General features: G+C 37.8%; 1 protein-coding gene across 3 annotated transcripts in view; it reads left to right on the top strand.

Annotated features, from left to right (window-relative positions):
* The window catches only part of ATG5 (autophagy related 5), a 119,561-nt gene extending 99,669 nt beyond the window's left edge, over window positions 1-19,892 (top strand). For 2 of the 3 annotated variants that reach the window (XM_024551773.3, XM_024551774.3), the window contains 2 exons: window positions 1,360-1,477; window positions 19,118-19,892. In XM_024551773.3, coding sequence (XP_024407541.1) covers window positions 1,360-1,477; window positions 19,118-19,254 — 255 coding nt within the window. In that variant the 3' untranslated portion in view covers window positions 19,255-19,892. The remainder of the gene's footprint in view (window positions 1-1,359; window positions 1,478-19,117) is intronic. The other variant, XM_053913728.1, reaches the window with a different exon arrangement.
* Window positions 19,893-20,123: the final 231 nt, after the last annotated feature.

Genomic DNA, 20,123 nt, shown 5'->3' with positions numbered 1-20,123 from the left:
ATATAAGGCATTACTCTGTACTTACAGGTTTCTATAATTTTTCACTTCAGGAAGTTTAGAATAATACTTACCATCTTAAAATAACAGTTATGGGGAAGAAGGTGTTTTTATTCTGTTTAGTTGTTTGTTTGTTTGCTTACTCTCTCTGTGCTTGGCACAGTTTTTCCCACAATAAACTTAAGAGATAGGGAATGTCCCAGATTTCCAAAGAAACTGGGTGCAAGATCATACAGCTCATAAACAATACATCTGTTCGTAGACTAATTCCAGAGCTTCTCTACTCTGTGTCCTGATGAGTCTTCTATCATCATTGACATGCTCCTGTAGAGGTAGTTTAGGAAAATGAAACTTAATTTTAAAAGTCGGTAAAACATTGAAATTATTAGCAATAAGTTATGACATAGTGCTAATAACAGTTGTCAGTAGAAATGCTGCATCTACTATTTTGAGAATTTTTAAACATACAGAGAAGTTAAAACAATAAAAAAACTAAGACCATACATACCCTTCACCTAGATTCACCAGTAGTTGACATTTTTCTAGATTTGCTTTCCTCTCTTCTCTTCTCTTCTCTTCTCTTCTCTTCTCTTCTCTTCTCTTCTCTTCTCTTCTCTTCTCTTCTCTTCCCTCTTCCCTCTTCCCTCTTCCCTCTTCCCTCTTCCCTCCTCCCTCCTCCCTCCTCCCTCCTTCCTCTTCCCTCTTCCCTCCTCCTCTCCTCCTCTCCTCCTCTCCTCCTCTCCTCCTCTCCTCCTCTCCTCCTCTCCTCCTCTCCTCCTCTCCTCTTCTCCTCCATTCAAAGGTAAGTTTCAGACATCATGGCACTTCACCCCTAAACACTTGAACATAATTTTTTTTAACATTTAAGGATATTGTCTCTGTAAACATTATCACACCTAAGAAATTTGACATTAATTCAATAAAAATATCTAATGTTCATTCCTCATTTTCTGTTATTCCAAAATATGTCTTTTATAGCTGATTTTTAAAATTTTCTTCTCCAATCCAGTATTTAGTGAAGGTTTATTTTTTTTGTATTGTTATATCTTCTCAATCTCTTTTAATGTTTTTGTATTGTTTTATTTATTTTTTAATGCCTTTGGAAACCTTTGTGAAGAGTCCGGGCCAGTTGTCTTTAGAGTGTCGCACACTCTGGGTTTGCCCGATTGTTTCCTCATTACTAGGTTTACTTGACTTTATGTTAAGCATTTTGGGCAATAATACCACATTTGTGATATATGTTTCTCATTACACTATTACGTGAAGGAGTCTAATGCGAACTTTAATTTTCTGATGTGTTAATTTGTAGTTTATAGCAACAAAGACTTAGTTGTTTGAATTCTCTCCTCATTTTGCAAATAGACAACGACTGAACGACCTTTCATTCAGAAGCTTTTTCGTCCTGTGGCTCCAGATGGACAATTGCATACATTAGGAGATCTCCTCAAAGAAGTCTGTCCTTCTGCAGTTGCTCCTGAAGGTAATGTAATCAAGCAATCGTAAAGCATTTCTTTCACTTCTCTTTGCTACCGTGGTAATGTAAGCATTCTGCATTTATAAATAACTTGTACTACTTACTTCAGGAACATGTTTTCATTATCTTGTAGGAAAAATTTTTTTGAAACAGAAGCACTTCAATTTAATTTATTATTTTATAAATTATTGACACTAACAAAATAAGGAATTAAGGAATCGACTCTCACTGGCAAAATAAAATACACTGTTCTTAAATTATCCTCTTATCGTATCTTTGGTGTCCTGGGTCTCTCATTTGTGATTTCATTTCTGGTAAACATTAGTTTTAATCTTCCATTGTGTTTCTTCATCTTAAAGAATGAGAGATAATAAAATAAAACTTCTGACTTTGTTTTTCTTAATGAAATATGCTTGCCTTTCCTGGCATTCCTGTGTGTATCTATCACTTCTAAATTGCAGAGGGTGAGCTCAGGAGGAGGAGGTGGGTGGGACAGAGACATCTAGAGTAACAGGAGAAGAACATCTGAAATACCAACAGAACCAGTACCAGAAGAGATCGATTTTAAAAAATGAAATCATTGACTGCTGCTCGGAATTGTTGAAATCGCACGGGTCTTATTGGGTTAAGAGTTCCTAAACCCATTTTACGCCTTCCTGTCGTGTGTCATCAGTGTACTGTACTACACTGTACAGGAAAGGTTTTGACGGAGCCTCACACACCCTCGCCATCCAGCTCCTGAATTCTTGGTGTCATTACCCGAAACATTACTTATGGTTATTAAATCATGGCATAGTCAGCATGAAGTTGATTATACTACTACCTTCAAATCTTAATCTATTTTTGTTGCTGTATAATTTTAGTTTTCAGTAAGAGTTTTAATTAAGTAATTTTTTGGCAGCCTAATGATTTTTATTTTCAGTAACTTTATTGAGTTCTTCAGGCATCACTGGGATCTAGTTTTAGAATATTCCTATCGCCTCAGTAGTTCCATTGTGCTTGTTTGCAGCTGATCTGTGCTCCCTGGCCATTGGAGACAACTGCTGGTCTGATTTTTGTCTCTAATTTGCCTCTTTGGGATATTTCACATGAATGAAATCATACAAAATCACAGCTGGCTTTTTTCACTCAGCACACTTTTGGTTTCATCCAATGTGTAGCGTGATTCAGTAGTTTCTTCGTTTTTAGTGCTTGAATAGTAGTCCATTGGGTATATATATCACATTGTATTTATTCATTCACCAGTTGCTGGACATTTGGGTTGTTTCCATGTTTTTTCTTTTATGAGTAATGCTGCCATAAACATTCCCATACAGATCCCTGGGTGGACATACATTTTCATATTTCTTGGGTAGATAGATTCCTAGGAATGGAATGGCTGGGTAGTATGATAAGTTTGTGTTAAACTTTTTAAGAAACTGCTAAACTTTTCCAAAGTGGTGGCGCCATTTTGCGGTCCTGCCAGCAATGAGTGGGGTTCCAGTTTGTTCACGTTCTCACCGCCTACCCTTTCGCCTCGTAGCCGTCCTGGTGGGTGTGTAGTGGTGCGTCATGGTGAGCTGGGTGTTTATTTCTGCAGTGACTAATGATGTAGAGTGTGCTTTTATAGATTATTTGTCTTGTTATAAGTCCTTTATCAGACTTGACTTGCGATCATTTTCTCCTAGTCTGGGTCTTGTTTGTTCATTTTATTTTAAATAAAATATTTAAATTTGATGAAGTCCTATTTAAGCTTTTATGTTTTGTATTCAGTTAATAATTTTAAAATTGTTTTCTGGTAGATAATACATTTATATAGTTCTAAAATCAAAATGTATTTAAAGGACTTGATAGAAAAAGTTTTTTTCCCAACTTTTATTCTCCAAACCGTAACCCAGTTCCCCTATACAGAGATAACCAATATTGCCATTTTCCTATATATTCTTGCAGAGATAATTAAATAGACTTTTTATTTTTGAAGTCATGTTACAGAAATTTTGCCTGGGGTATTCTCAGTAACTTGTATTGAGTTAGGGATACTGACTGTTCCAGTTTATTTTCTCCATGTTGTGTGTAAGGGTTGGTTTGTTTTGAAAAGCCTATTCAATGTCTGTTTTGCTACTTTCTTGAAGATTTGAGAATATGGGCTAGTTTTTTCCATTTGAAGTATAATTAAGAGATTAATCATTTTTATTGCTAACAGAGATGGGACCCATAAGCCTCATACTTCCCCCCACTGTAAGCATTGGCTTTCAGTTACATCTCTCCCGAAAAATAGATGTACGTGTAGGGCGTGTACATTTCTCTGCACTGTATTTTTCTCTTTTTGAGTACTTTGTAGTATTTTAAAGAACATTGAAAAAATGCCTTTATCAATTAAGAGTAATTGAAATTTAAGCTGTAAACATAACAATGAAACTCAAAACCTTGGGGAAAAGCTGCTCTGCTGTGAGGGTCTGTCCCCCAGCCAGCAGCACACTTTCAACAGATTGAACAATGCAGAAAACTCAGTGGGGCAGAACAGGAAGAAACTTGTTGGGTGTTAATTTTGTGTTTGATATCTTTAAAGAACCTTAGAGTTACTTCTGCATTCTCTTCATTTATCCTAGGCGATTTGCTAACGGTCTCTTAGCTACTTAGTACAAAACTAGGTTTAGACCTAAGTCCTGCTCCATTGTTTTTTCTGGTGTACTACACTGCCATTTATTTTTGTTTTCACTTTTTTGGCTACTTTTAACTTTTTTGGTTACTTTAAAATAACATTCTGAAATGTTTACCTTTTCTCAACTCTTTATTCTATGTTTTGTGTTCAATACCTAATCTCACCTATTTACAGTTCTCTCTTGTGGTATTTCCTGGCATGATCTTAGAAACTGAATTTCTACTATATTTATTTTGCTCATTTTGTTATTTTAGAGCTCCCGTATATGAATCTGACCACTCTTGTTAAATATGTTAAAATGGTGGCTGTGACATTCGGGCATTTAAATGAAAAGCGGTCACACGCTTTGGGTTGACGGAATGTACCTTTGTGCCCTGTTGCCATTCCTACACCCAGGTCGTAACTCATGCAAGATTAACATGGCCCTGCACAGGAAAGGCACACCGATTTGTGAGGCTTTTTATTCTTCTAAAGGTTCTTTTTTTTAAAGATTTTATTTATTTACTTTTAGAGGAAAGGGAATGGAGGAAGAAAGCGAGGGAAGGAAACATCAATGTGTGGTTGTTTCTCAGGTGCTCCCCCTACAGGGGACCTGGCCTACAACCCAGGCATATGCCCTGACTGGGAATGGAAACAGTGACCCTTTGGTTCCCAGGCCGGCACTCAATCCATTGAGCCACACCACCCAGGGCTATTCTTTTACAGAGTCTTTATTCTCTTCTAAATTTTTAGCGTGTTCTTACATGTACATCTATTCCTGAAGAATACGCAATATGACTTCCTTTTTTTTTGTAAATGTGCTTCTTAGGTGTTTTCAGACGCTATAGGTGGGATATCTGTGTGTGACAGTCTTCTTTGCAACCAAACTGTCACATGCTCATATTTATCAGGGAACACATACACACATGCACACCACACACACATATTATTGAAAGGATATAAATAGCACCTATACTTTCAAACTACTTTTGATTGTACCTTTTTTACCAGGAGGAGTCCACATTTCTAACGCCAGTATTTTATCTTTGAAAAAACTTTTATTTGCCTCTTCCTTGTGTTGCCTCATATTGGAAAATGCCTGTCATTTCAGGATCTGTGGGGAATATCCAAAACAAGCCACCATTTCAGTAAAGAACTGTTCACTGCCTCATTTGGGACACCTGTGGCATTGTTTAAATGTAAAGAAGCATTTTGAAACATCTGCACCCAACTTAGGTTGAAAGTGAAAGACTTTGAGATTGGGTGTGTTTGGATAAGAACTGGCTGTCATCACATGATAAATAGAGAAAGTGCTTTATAAAAGTTACATGGCACCATTGTCTGCTATTCCTTAAGAGAACTGATTCATGCATGAAGGAATTTTGCCTTTATTTCATCAGATGAAGGTAGAATGTACTAGTAATCATGAAGACGTGCTTTAGGTCGTTGTTCTTGTGGAGAAACTACAGGTGCTTCGTGTGTCTCTTTTGTTGTTTTATAAGTGGCTAAAGGAGTTACCCAAGTTAGAGGTAACAGGAGGTAACCGAAGGTGAGCTCAGGTAAATTTTTTCTGTGGTGTCAGCTTTAGTTAAATGACTCAGAGAGCTAAGCTTCTGTACCAGACCTGAAGTGAACTATTTTTTTCCTGTGTTTATTAAAAACAATGTACCAGAAAAAACCAACAAAGCTTAAAACTCATAGCTTTAAAATTTTTTTTTAATTGGGACAATACACTTTACCTTTGCCCAATCATATTTCATTTCCCACTTTTCTAATGCATAAAATCCTAATAGGTTAGGCTTATGAGAATAAAAATGTCTATTTATACTTTTATAGATTTATTTCAAAGTCCCAGTTGGTCAGTCCCCTGTAACAGTTGGGCTGTTTTAATCCTGAGTTCATACTGAATTTAGAATGGAGTGTATGTGTAAGGAGAGGCTTACATTCCATGGCAAATTAGTAAAGATTCCCTGCATCTCTCTTAGCAAAAATACAATCCTGCTGCCACTTGCCTTTTTACTTTTCCATTTCTGCCCTGCTTCGTGGGAACTTACTTAGTTTGAGACCCTTCCCAACCACCATTTTAATTTTTGGTTTCCAGTTGATATTGTAGATTTCATTATTCATCATTAAACTTATTTTCATTATTCATCATTAAATTTCTGGCACTGGGGATATTAAGACATATCTTAAGACATAGTCTCTGCTTTTAAGAACTTTGGTCCAGTTGGAGCGGACAGAAAGATGCACAGGTAGGTATGTACAGGAATAGAGATATGCAAGGAATAGTAGGAGGCACATAGAATTGCTGTTTTATCCATTCTGGAGTAGGTAGTGGAGAATAGCTGTAAAAGGCAAGCACAAATTATATGAAAAGGAAGGACCAGCTTGTATACCATATGACCACGGTAGAGGTAGAATCCTTCACCAGCCACCCAGGGGCAGGTTGTTAAGGGATAATATTTGATCTAAAATGACCCTACTCTGTTTACTGAGGGACAAGCTATATTGTTCTGTGTATCTCCTATAAATATACAGAATGTTTTCAGTAAGGTCAGAAATGTGGGAAAAGTCTGAGGAACTAAGTGACTTAAATTTGATGTATTTTTTGCTTGATTGGCACATGGAAAGATAATCTTAACAACTTTAGGCTAGGGGAGCCATAATACTCCATTTAGGCATTCTGACTTATATTGCTTTATTTTTATACACTTAATGAAAAATCAGAATATAGTTTTTACAAAAAGTAAGAAAAGACGTTGTCTCATTTATCCTCTTTGCTCTATAACATGATTAGTTTGTGTCTGTTAAGTTAATTAACTGTTTGGTGTTACAATAATTTTTTTTCAGACATAGAGCAGTTAGAGCAGAGAACTGTCTAAATCTCATGTTGCTCATCCAAGGCAGAGCCTTCTATTTGAAGTTCGGATCAGCAGGAGTCACTTTTGTTGGCATGATTGTGCTGTACCCCAGAGAGGCGGCATTTCAATTTCCAGACTCATAGCACCGAAACGTAAAACCTGCAGATCTCCCAAACTGCGTCAGAATCGGGGTTTGGGAGTAAGAATAATAATGGTTTTACAATTTCAGTAATTCTTTTTTTTTTCATTCATTTAGAATTTGTTTTCATCCAAGTAACCCTTTGTACTTCACACTTTTTGATTTGGAAGATCATTTCAGTAGGGTTTTTTTTTTTCCTTTCATCCAGTTTTCTTATTCTAAAAAATAAGGATGTTTCCTAATACTTGCCTCATAGGATGGGGGGTGGTTGTAAGGTTTAAATGAATGAAAGGTTTGTTTAAATGAGATTTTATAGTCATACTATTTCAAGATTTTACAGTTAACTTTTTTGTTGTTTTATTATGGTTTTGGCAGTATTTTTTCACAAGTAAATGTTCTTTCTTGTTTTGGCTTTTTGATCAACCCACTCTGCAGAGACAGATGCTGGTTGATGGCCAGCCTATATACAGAGGTGTGACTGAATGGTGAACTCTGCATGTGAACTGATACTGTAGCTGCTTACACCTCAGATCATGGCAAGAGTTCCATGCCACTTACCTTTTCTCTAGAAATTAACTTTTGGACATGATTAGAAATGCCAGAAGTACAGCTCTGTTAAGGAAGAAATAAACTAAGTTTATTTCCATAGTTACTGTGGCCAGCTCTGTTATCATTTACTTGTTAAAATATATTAAAGGTAAAAGACTTAAGGCTAGAGGTCCGAAACTGTTGCTGCTAGTAAAAGTTTTCATTGAAGGCTGAGCAACAGTGCACATCTATTTGAAGTTTGCAGCTATTCAGAAGAAGGTCCCCGGAAGAAGGCCCTTTTGTAATTGTGCTGAGATTTGGGGAGCCCAACATGTGGGACTGGGTCACTGGACTCCAGTGGGGGCCTCACCCTTTCAGTCTCATCCTCACACTCTCTGCTCTTCGTCGTGTTGCTTCCTCGTGGGATGCATGTTTTATGTTTACAAAAATGACAGTAGTATTCACAGTGGGAATTCGAGAAATTCTTCGAATGTAGCCCTCATGAACACAGATCTTCTGTACGCAAGTTTGGACAAAAGCAACTGGTGAGGCTTGATTTTAACCTGATAATGATATTTTCTTTTCTTGAATTTATCATATGCCAACAAATTCTAAAACCAAAGTGAATCAGATTGTTTGCCGTGATTGCTTTATTTTCCCTTCAGCTCTGTGCTTTGTCCCAACACATGGGTAACGTGGACTAATATTGGTGATCCAGAATCTGTTAATGATTTAGTCCATTGACATATGTCTTCTGAAATCAAAGAAATAATAAAGTGATTATTTTTTTATTCTCCATTAATGAAGATGAAATTACTGGACCTGTCAGAAGATGCCTCTGATTTCATTCAATTATTGTTCTTTGCCTAAACCTCAAGAAGTCAAAAATGAATTAACATGGCTTTCTAAAAGTAGGAACAGACACTTGGCACAATTAGGATTTCACATTTAGCACTAGAAAACAAAATTCCCCTAAGAAAATAATAACACATGCAGGCGATTAAAAGCTAGTCTTCTCTTCATTAAAGTAAGTCCTGTGCAACCTCAGTCTGGCCATATATGAACAATGTAATTATCACCTCTTTTTTAAATGAAACTATTCTGCTATTCATACGTGGCAAATATTAATGGGCCCTATTATACCCAACTAGAATTACTGGGTCATTTTATGAAAGCTGATCAAAACATTTGAACCTGTATTTTGAAAGTTGTTTTGGAGGGGAGGGCAGAAAATGAACTTCAAATTTTAATTTCTAACTTTTAACCACATTTTTATTTTGTCAGGAGGCCTTTAGTTTATTTAAATGGTCTTAAAATCACTTAATTTAATCCAGTATTCTATTTATAATTATAACTAATTATATGGCATTGTTTTTTAGTTTAAATTGTGGTTTATGTTCTCATTAAGAAATACAGAGATTGTAAGCAAAAGTCAAAGAATTAACATGGCCATGTTTTGAAAGTCGTGTATAAAATGTTAAAGAGCCAAGGCTCTGGGAATATTACAGGCAGAAATAATAAAAAATATATAAAGTATATGCACTGAAGGAGATATGTGACATATATTAACTGTGATATTGGATGTTCATTAAGACCTCTACTGGTGGGTATAAGTCCGGAAGAAGTTAATGTAAGTATTTTTAAATGGGTTTGTATTTCTCTGATAAACAGCACTCTCCTTCTGTTTGTGATCATGGGATAAAAGCTCTGTAAGCTTGTATATGTTCATTTTTACTGCTACATCATGTAGTGTGCTCTTAAGATTGAGATCTCATTCCCCAGGAAGCATTTCTGTCCAAGATTAATTGCCCTTTTAAAATCAGCGTTTGATGTATTCCTTTGGCCATATCCTGGCTCGGTTTAACCCTCTTTGACCTGACCTCACTGACTATTACCGCTGAGGCTGAGTCAAAATCCTTCAACATGATGTATGCCCTTCAGATTTCAGCCTGTGGTTTTTCATGTCGATGGATTCAATTAGTTGGCGTTTTACTAATGAACATATCAGAGGTTAAAGAATTTGTCAGACAGAACAAAATTGTTCAGACCAGTGGTAACCAAAAGGCTCATCTCTTTATTTGTTTAAAACTTTTTTCAGAAGTATTCGGTATTATTTAGAAGTTTTACCTTCAGCACTGCACTTTCCAAAAGAGCAAATCAAGTCATCGTTTTCTGCTGAATAATATAAAATGTAAATGTGAAGCCACAAAGCAAAAAACAATAGTTACAGTGTTTGGCCATAGATTTCTATTGCTGCATATTCGCAAGTGTGAACTAAAAAAGAAAGTTATTTATTTAAACTGAAATTTTCTGATTAAAAGCATTTTCCTGTGAACATATACCAGCCATTTCTTTAGCTTCCTTGAAATAGAGATTTCTCATATTTAGTATATTTGAAACTTAGCATCTCTCTAGAATTTCAAGTGACCTGTTTTTAAAGACATTTAGGTCATATTCCTTGTTGAAAGGCAGCTTTAAAATAGGGATTAAAATGTATTGTAGATTGGGTTGGGGAGGACTGAGCCATTGGTAATAGAAATCTGTAAAAGACAGATGCATCACTTACTGTGAGATCTCAAATAATGATATTTTTGAAATGGATAGCAGAGATTTTGGAAGTCAGTACCACCTCTTCCCCCAGAAAGTTTTCATTTGAAAGAGAAAAAAAAAAACCCTTACCGAAGGCCTGTTAAGCAACATAATCATAGCACGGTAGGGCTCATTTGGCTCGTCAGGGTGTGCTCTGCTGAACAGACGTGTTGAGAGCATTGCCAGCTTAATCCAGAGGCTGTACACTGCGTCAGGAATTTTTTTGAACATCAGTCATTTTGTTTGCATAGTGATTGAGTCTTTGGATTTTTGTTACTGTCATACACATTCTTAAAATTTATGTGCCACACTGCATGATAATGTGCAAACTATACAAGTATATTTACACGAGGCCAAATTCTCACAGCCGTTTGCATGCTAGTAGTAAAACTATTATTCTCATAACTCTGTGTTCAGGAACAGAATTGCAGTGAGGGTTTACTTGCTGTTTACTAAACCCTGACCTTTTAAAAACTGACCTGCTGTCTTCACTAACTATTAGTAATATATTTGACACTTATTTCTTAGGGAGTGAGCAGGAGGGAGGAATGAGGAAGAGAGTCAGTCACTTTTTTGAATACCTACTATGTCCAACCCCTGTGCTGAGTTACTTGGATATTCCATTTAATCCTCCATGCAACTCTCAAGATTAGAATTCTTTATCCACACTATCAGAGGAGGAAACAGACTTAGAAGGTTAAGTGATTTACCTATTAGTTCAAAACTAGTGAATTGGGAGGGAGGTGGATTCAGCTGGGGTGGGGTGGAGGGATGGCGAGAAAAGGCACACAACTGTAATTGAACATCAATAAAAATGTTTAAGAAACTAGTGAATTATGTTGATTTGAATTCTAAAAGAAGTACGTTGCTGTCTAGGCATAAAAGACTTGTGTGCTAGAACTGGACGGCAGGTTAGTGATGCTCTGCTGGATCAGTGGTTTACAACTGACCCGTGGAGTTACATCAGAAACTACCATAGGTTGTAAGTCACTAAGCACCAGGACTGGGGAGACAGGCTCAGCCCCACAGCAACCCCAGCTGCCCGCCCTTCGCCTGGGTTATGTATTGGGTTTCTGCTAATAGTTTGAAGAAAAATTCTACATCTGTGTTATCATAAAATTTATTCAAGGGACCATTTAAAAGTGAATTTGACCTCAGAGATTGATTTGGAAGATGTGGAAAGGGGTCCAGCTTATTTATTTTTTTTAATATTCCAAATTATTCTGATCATCAGCCAGATTTGCAAATCATGGGATCTAGACAGACAACTGCATTTTATATAAAGGAAACCCCCAAAGAGATATGAGGGCTGCCCAGAGCTCTTCATTTCCAGAATTGGAATTCAGGTTGCCCCCTTCCTGTTCATCTGTCTCGGTAGTGCCCACTTCGCTATCAGTGCACAGCTGGCCCTTTCTCCTCTATGTCTCATTTATATTATTGTGTATTGTTATATTCATTGTGTGTGTGTGTCATTTTTATATGTGCGTAACAAGCTACAATTGTTTGAAGTTTGTGATTTTCATTAATGACTTGTGTAGCTAATGCGAATTTTCTTTTCTTTCTGCTTTTATGTGTAATAATTACACTCTAATTATATGACCAAAATCTTTGTGAATATATTTTTCTTGAACTGTCCCACAACAGTTTAATACTTTAAACTGTTAAAGTAGATGCTAGTTTAGAATTGAGTTTGTTTTTATTAGGCTGTTGGTGATAATACAAAATTATGATACATTTCTATTTTATTTCATAATTCTTGGATTATAAATGAAGTACATACAAGAAATGAAATTTTATTGTGATAGTCTCTGTATTGATATATGATCTCTTTAATTGAATTCCATCTCTATGAAAAGAAAAAACATTTCTTTGACATCTGTTTCTGTCCTTTTCCTTAAATCACAAACCCAAAAGATTTATGAAGGACTATTTTTGTATTTACAAGATGAATTAAAATAATTAATTTTAAAAGTTGCTATGTGGACAGTCCATAAAATAATGACATGTACTCTTCAAAATTGTCAAGGTTAAGAATAACTAAGAACTGTCCAGGGTATAGAGAAATGAAAAGTAAATGCGATTGTGGTTTCTGGACTAGATCTTAGCCTGAGGTAAAAATAATTGGGATCATTGATAAAATTTGAAATTATTACATAATAGTATTTATTATATTGTGGGAGCTACAAAAAATACTTTTCTTCTCACCTTCAAAGTTCTAGCTGGGATGATAATTCAAATAACATACAGCAGATTAACAGGAGAAATCAAAATTTAGTGTGTGTACATGGAGAATTCACATCAGCATGAAAGTTCCAAAGATAACAAGGCACATTTGGGTATATATGTCACTTTGGACAGAAGAGAAAAGAGGGGAACGGTGGTCTTAGATTTTAAAAATTAAAATGGATAATTAACTGGTAGCAAGAGAGTGCAAATACATTTCTGCTAGACAACTAAGAAAATAGTAGGACTACAGGGTGGAGGAAGACTCTGCTTGGAGTCTTCCTATCTGTCACACTTAAATTAGGTGAATATACTAAGATTTCTTTCTTTGAGCAGGTCTTTCCATCTGAATCTTTTGGGCTGGAAAGGGGAGGGTCAATCTCTCTTTCTGAGTCTTGTTTTTTGTGTTTTTTTTTTTAAGATTTATTTATTTTTAGAGAAGGGAAGGGAGGGAGAAGAGAGGGAGAGAAGCATCAATGTGTGGTTGCCTATCATGTGCCCCCCACTGGGGACCTGGCCCACATCCAAGGTATGTGCCCTAGACTGGGAATCGAATTGGTGGCCCTTTGATTCGCAGGCCGGCACTCAATCCACTGATCCACACTAGCCAGGCTGTGCCTTGTTTCTTTTTTTTTTTTTTTTTTTTTTTTTTTTTTTTTTTTTTTTTATTGTTATGCAATTACAGTTGGATGCCTTTTCACCCCATCCCTCTACCCCACCCCAGGTGAACCCACCTCCCTCTCCCCTCTCCACCCTCCCCCTTGGTTTTGTCCATGTGTCCTTTATAGTAGTTCCTGTAATACCCTCTTCCCACTATCCCCGCCCCCACCCCCCACCCCCGCCCTGGCTATTGTTAGATTGTTCTTAACTTCAATGTCTCTGGTTATATTTTGTTTGCTTTTTTCTTCTATTGCTTATGTTCCAGTTAAAGGTGAGATCATATGGTACTTGTCCCTCACTTCCTGGCTTATTTCACTTAGCATAATGCTCTCCAGTTTCATCCATGCTGTTGCAAAGGGTATAAGTTCCTTCTTTCTCTCTGCTGCGTAGAATTCCATTGTGTAAATATACCATAGTTTTTGGATCCACTCGTTTGCTGATGGGCACTTCGGTTGCTTCCAGTACTTGGCTATTGTAAATTGTGCTGCTATGAACATTGGGGTGCACAGATTCTTTTGGATTGGTGTTTCAGTGTTCTTAGGGTATAATCCCAGCAGCGGAATTACTGGGTCAAAGGGCAGTTCCATTTTTAGTTTTCTGAGGAAATTCCATATTGTTTTCCACAGTGGCCTCACCAGTCTGCATTCCCACCAACAGTGCACAAGGGTTCCCTTTTCTCCACATCCTCTCCAACATTTGTTTGTGGATTTGTTTATGTTGGCCATTCTGACTGGTGTGAGATGATACCTCATTGTGGTTTTAATTTGCATCTCTCTGATGGCTAGTGATGCTGAGCATCTTTTCATATGTCTCTGGGCCCTCTGTATGTCTTCCTTGGAGAAGTGTCTGTTCAAGTCCTTTGCCCATTTTTTAATTGGGTTGTTTGTCTTCCTGGAGTGGAGTCGAGTGAGTTCTTTATATATTATGGTGTTACGGCTTATATTTAAGTCTTTTATCCATCTTGAGTTTATTTTCGTGTATGGCGTAAGTTGGTGATCGAGTTTCATTTTTTTGCACGTAGCTGTCCAGATCTCCCAACACCATCTGTTGAAGAGGCTGTTTTTGCTCCATTTTATGCTCCTGCCTCCTTTGTCAAATATTAATTGATCGTATAGATTTGAGTTTATTTCTGGGCTCTCTATTCTGTTCCATTGGTCTATGTGCCTGTTTTTATGCCAGTACCAGGCTGTTTTGATTACAGTGGCCTTGTAATACAGTTTGATATCAGGTATTGTGATCCCTCCTGCTTTGTTTTTCTTTCTCAAAATTGCTGCAGCTATTCGAGGTCGTTTATGGTTCCATATGAATTTCTGCAATGTTTGTTCTATATCTGTGAAATATGTCATGGGTACTCTAATAGGGATTGCATTGAATCTATAAATTGCTTTGGGTAGTAATAACTAGCTTAAAATCAGTATCCCAAAAGGGCAGGTTTAGGGTGGCACAACTTTGGTCCTCTGATATCAATGTTAATTTTTTTATTTTGCCCTGGCCAAGTGGCTCAGTTGGTTGGAGCATCATCCTGTACACCAGAAGGTTGGGCTTTGATTACCAGGCAGAGCACATACCTAGGGTGCAGGTTTGATCCCAGTCAGGGCGCCCACGGGAGGCAACTGACCAATGTTTCTCCCTCACATCGATGTTTCTCCCCCTGTCTCTCTCTCTCTCCCTCTCCTTCCCTTCCTCTGCGTAAGTGTTATTGGTGGAAAACAAGTTCTTGCAGTTTCATCTGGAAAACACTCTCCTGAGACCCACATGGGAGGAAGGGGTTCTGTGGTAAATTTTATTGATGATGTAAAATTAATTCATTGACTTCCCAATGTCCCATCCCTATCCGTCTCACCATGAAAAAGGCCCAGCCTTGTTTTCAGTAGGGCCAGAATTGAAGGCCTCTGCCCTGTATTAAAGTACAGAACAGTCCTGCATCCAGCTGGCTTAGCATGCGTTTCCAGCTGCAGCCCATCGCTGTGCTGCAGTATTTAGGCTTCCTCCTGAAGCCTGTGTGTGGAGACTGCATGGCCATCGGCCGGCCACATGACTGCAAAGGCCACATGGCTATTTAGAGACAGTGTGTGAGTGCATACGGCGAGTGCAGGTAACCTGGGCAAGAGAGAGAACTTCTTTGTATCCCTGAATTTATATTAGCTTGGGCTTAGAAAAGACCAGAAGCTTTTTCAAATTGGCCAGTGAACTTCCCACATTTTCATGGGCTTTGGGTGGGTTTATACCCCTTACTTAGATTGACAGGCCTCTTTGGTCAAGCTTCTCCCTCTGTGTCCCCCAACAATCTGGTACCTGAGGGGGGAAGGGAGGAGAGTTAATCCCCTTGGTGGAGCATAACACTGTGGTCCCCTGGAGTGTGAAGCTGTAGCTTCCTGGCTACCAAGTAGGCTTATGCTCCCCTGTTTATTAACCTGAATGCCTAAGTCCCTTTGCTCCCCTCTCCTCCTTAATAATTAGTTAAATACCAGTGGTAACATAAGCATATCCTCAGGTGAGGATTAAACATTAAAATTAAACTTTTTTATTCTGATAATAGAAAGTACACACTAAAATATTTAGTGGTCAAGGGCTTAATGTTTCCACTTTACTCTCAAATAATTCAGAAAATAATTCAGAGTGATAAAATAAATGGGGCAAATATAAACTATTGATGAATGAAAGTGAATTTCTTATACTATTCTTGCAACTTTTCTATAAGTTTGAATATATCAGAATCAAAGGTGCCCCAAAATTGCCCTGTATGAGAGAATTTCATATAGAACTAGTTCACTTACTGTTTCAATGCTTGCCTACTTTAAACCATCAAACTAACTTCTAAAAAAATCTGAGTGGGTGAAATGTGGAGTAATATTTTTCTCCTGAGTCATTTGCCTTGTAGTGACATATTTCTTATTCCCAAGTATTAAATTCTAGACTCACATTTTGAAACACAAAGACATATTTACCAAAAACATGATTTACTTTAGCAATAGCATCAAGTATATCCTTTCTACTGTCAGGGAAAAAAGAAACATCTGCTGATTTTGCACTGCTCCATTTTGTCCTTTCTGATACTGCCAGAATGTATTGTGGGGGTCGGGGGCGAGCGTCCCCAAAATGTGCCGCCCTGGCATGCAGATCATTTCAAACTGAAGTCAGTTAAAGCCCAGCAAACTCAGGAAGTGTTTCTCACTCCCCACCCCACCCCCCCGCCCCCTTTTTCTTAGATTCCTGCTTTAGGAAGGGAGCCTTGACTTAATCATCTTAAGAATTTACACCCTAGCATTGGTCAGGAAGACCAAGCAAGTTAGACTAGACAACCCCCCCCCCCCCTGTTGTGCCCCATTGTTTCCGAGCTGCCTGGCAAGAACTGGCTGCCATGGGCTTCCTCAGCCACCTGTAAATCACGCACTCTCGCTTCTGAAATCTAATACTGTCCTTCCTTTTCTCCTTGACTCACAAATGTTACATACACCCAGTGTTACCTCACTGTTTTTGGAGTTTTAATGCTTATGTGAATTCCCCTTATTTACATGTTAAATTTTTTATTTTCTCCTGTTAATCTGTACGTTGTTTGTTTTTTAACCAGCCAGAACAGCTAACGAGGTCAGGGGAACTTACCCCTGCACCAACAGTACAGTCACGCATTGTTATTCATGGTAGTGTGGATTTAGCTGATGGCACATAGGCCTGGCTTGTCTGGAAACATGTGGACTTTCTGTTACTTTAATAACCGAAGCAGTCTGTATGTAGGGTTCTTCTACATAGTCGTGCTAGCCATCAAAAGCTGTTCTCAAAAAATTAATTTTGGCAGGTTATTTTACTAGCAGCAAAGTTACACAAGCCCTGCAAACATTTATTGATTAATTACTAAGTGTTGGGCACTGTGCTGGGCACTGGAGATACGATGATGAATAAGAGAGAAACTGTGTTGAAGGATATGATGGTCCTAGATTCACTTCCTTCGGTGACCAGATTTCGTTAGTGACACTATTATGTTACAGATTTAAAGCGGCCCCAATTTAAAGCAGAGAATCAATGCTGTCTGTTAAGGTTTGTGATCGGTAATGCGATTTATTTGGTTTGTTACACAGAGTATTTGAATCATTCTTATGTTCTGCAACTGCTGTCGTATAACTTAAACTCCAAATATCCTTTCGTGTGGCAGCATTGGTCTTTTGCCTTTCAGACCCACTGTGCGTGAGTGTACCGTGTTGCATTCGCTCCCACACTTAAAGACTTCAGGCTCAGTAGCTTGGATACTGAGTTGTGACTTGTTTCTTCTACTTAGTTTCAGAATATCCAAAAGTGATTCTGGCCTAAGGAAAACTTTGCAGATAAGGAACTTTTACTCTTACACCACTGCTCTTTCATTTTTGACTCAGTGCTAAGTAGGAGGAAGATTCTGAGAATATTAAAATATTTCAAAGAAATATGTAATAAGAATATAAAGAGAACTACACCGGAAATGTTTTCAAATATTCTAAGAAAGATGTAATACAGTAAAATATGGCAATCTAGAAATTACAAAGAATGAATCATTCCAGATAGTGGAGGGTGTATCCATTTGAATACCAACATTTTAAAATCTTCTCGAAGTACTAAACCCTGCTTTCTCTAGTATTCTGTGCACGGCTTAATCTGTTATGTGCGGACGATACTCATCATTACGGAAACCGATCATTGCATTAACCCCGTCACAAGTGTGTAGAAAGCATGCGTAGATGCAACGACGATCGGCACAGGAAACAATGGAAGCACTTTTTAGGTTAGTAGTAGTATGAGGTGATGTCTTTTTTCCAAAATTGTTTTAAACTATGACACAATAATTCAGAGGTTTGGAACTTTTATTTGGCTGTTTGGGGAATTGATTTTCTGTAGTGTTTTTGTGTCCTCTCTTATTGTCGGTCTGTTGACGGCCAGGTTCCAGGACTGTGCTGCCTTTATCGGGAAGTTTAAATATTTCTTTAAAAGGATCTCTTGTTTCAGGTGCTATCACTGTGCTGTGTTAGAGCACTAGGCACGTGAAAGTCACTTTGAATGGAGCAAAAAGGGGGAAAGTAGGGTATTTCCCTCTCGTGTGGTTCCATGAATTCCCTGTTTCCTTATTGTCTTCTGTCTCCAGGAAGCTGAGAGGTTTAAACGTTGTATTTTGAAGAGACTAAAAGAGACAACCCAAGAACTGTGCTAATGAAGTGACACAGTTTTCTTGAAGGTTCTTTGTTTTCCTCCTACAGAGGAGTTTGATTTTCCTTTCTTTCCCTCGGTGCTTCTGCTTACATTAAAGATCATCAGCACATCATACCAAAATCATAAAGATGTAAAATTAACCTTTAACTTGTAATAAAGATTGAATTTAACAGAAGTGTGAATTGCAGCACCCTTTTTAATTAGCGAATGGGTGTTCACACAAATCAGTCAGGTTTCAAGACTCTAAAACAGAAATCCCTGAGTCAGACTCAGCGCCTTCTCACTGAAACTTTAACTTTTATTCAATAATGTCTCTAAAACTTGACCGAAAATTAGCCTACATCTCCCCTATGTTTTATTAAACATTTACCTAAACACAGATCTTACTCTTGCTGAGTTCTACTCACATATCTATTTTATTTATTTTAAATGTGTTGACCTACTTCATGTGCCCATCATTTCAAATTGCCAGCCATAGAGTACGGTTTTTAATGTGTACCTAAAATTAATTTTGGTCAGTGGGTACAGTGGGCTGTTTTCTGCACTATAGTTTCATTAACGTCAATCTTAGGTAAGCACAGTAATTAAGAAAGAATGAATACTTTCACATAGAGCAACAGAATTTTTGTCAGAATTCATTGTAACCCTCAGGTTTCTGTTTTGGATGATACATATTGCAACATTTGAACTTTCTCCATGCATGTCCACATTTCCTGCTTAGGAGGCAGACCGGGTTTAACTGTTGAAGCTGTAAAATCTATCTAATTCACTAAGGATTCTCAAAAGGCAGATTATTTATTTCTTCAGCTATTTTGAGTCACATTGATTATTTTTGGATTTCTTTCTTGGAATAGATGGGGAAAAAAAGAACCAAGTGTTGATTCATGGAATTGAGCCGATGTTGGAAACACCTCTTCAGTGGCTGAGTGAACATCTGAGCTATCCGGATAATTTTCTTCATATCAGTGTCATCCCACAACCAACAGATTGAAGGATCTACTATTGGCTTGAACGGAATCAGCTTTCAGCAGGATTTCCCAGAGCATGTCACCCTTCTGCTTCAATCAGGTTTGGTGGAGGCAGCCTGCCCAGAAACGCCGCTTCGAGCCGAAAAGGAAAAAGATTCCCTGCCTGATAAGGGCACTCGGGCTGGTCTTACTTTGCATCACCACTGCTTCCCTCCACTGCCGTCATTCAACCTCAGCTGCGACATGAAAGACTTCACAGGACCACTGCAAGTCTTCTGTTTTCTTGTAAAATATAATGAAGCCGAAACCTTTGGCCTAAGAAGAAAATGGAAATATGTGCCACTCAATTTGTATTTCTGATTAACAAATAAACAGGGGTATTTCCTAAGGTGACCATGGTTGAACTTTAGCTTGAGGGAGTGGAAACATTGGTTTAATTTTCAAGAGAATTAGAGTTAAGAAAGTAAAAGAGAAATTCTGTTATCAATAACTTGCAGCAATTTTTGTAAAAGATCAAATTACAGTAAACCCATCTTTCCTTAATGAAAATTTCCTATGTTTACAGTCTGTCTATTGGTATGCAAACAATCTTGTAACTTTGATAATGCACAGTGAGAGATTTTTAATAAAGCTTCGAAATAGGTTTTGTCATTTAATAACATCAATTTTGTCACTTTGTCAGTGCTTTCTGACCCGCATACCGCAGATCACTGTCTCTACTCTCACAGGTTGCCGTCCAGACTGGTCGTCCCGGGCGTGGACTGAACGTAGGGCGTAGAAGAACTTGTCTCAGGAGCTGTCGTAGAATTTCTAGCTGCCAGTTTTTAAATACGTGTTCTTTACATGCTGAAGGTGGAAATGATGTTATCGTTTACCTTTGCTGTTGTTTACC

Source organism: Desmodus rotundus, chromosome 11 (assembly GCF_022682495.2).
Source record: "Desmodus rotundus isolate HL8 chromosome 11, HLdesRot8A.1, whole genome shotgun sequence".
In the NCBI taxonomy this organism is placed as follows: domain Eukaryota; kingdom Metazoa; phylum Chordata; class Mammalia; order Chiroptera; family Phyllostomidae; genus Desmodus; species Desmodus rotundus.
Note: the sequence above shows the minus strand (reverse complement) of the source record. Positions and strands in the feature narration are given on the sequence as shown.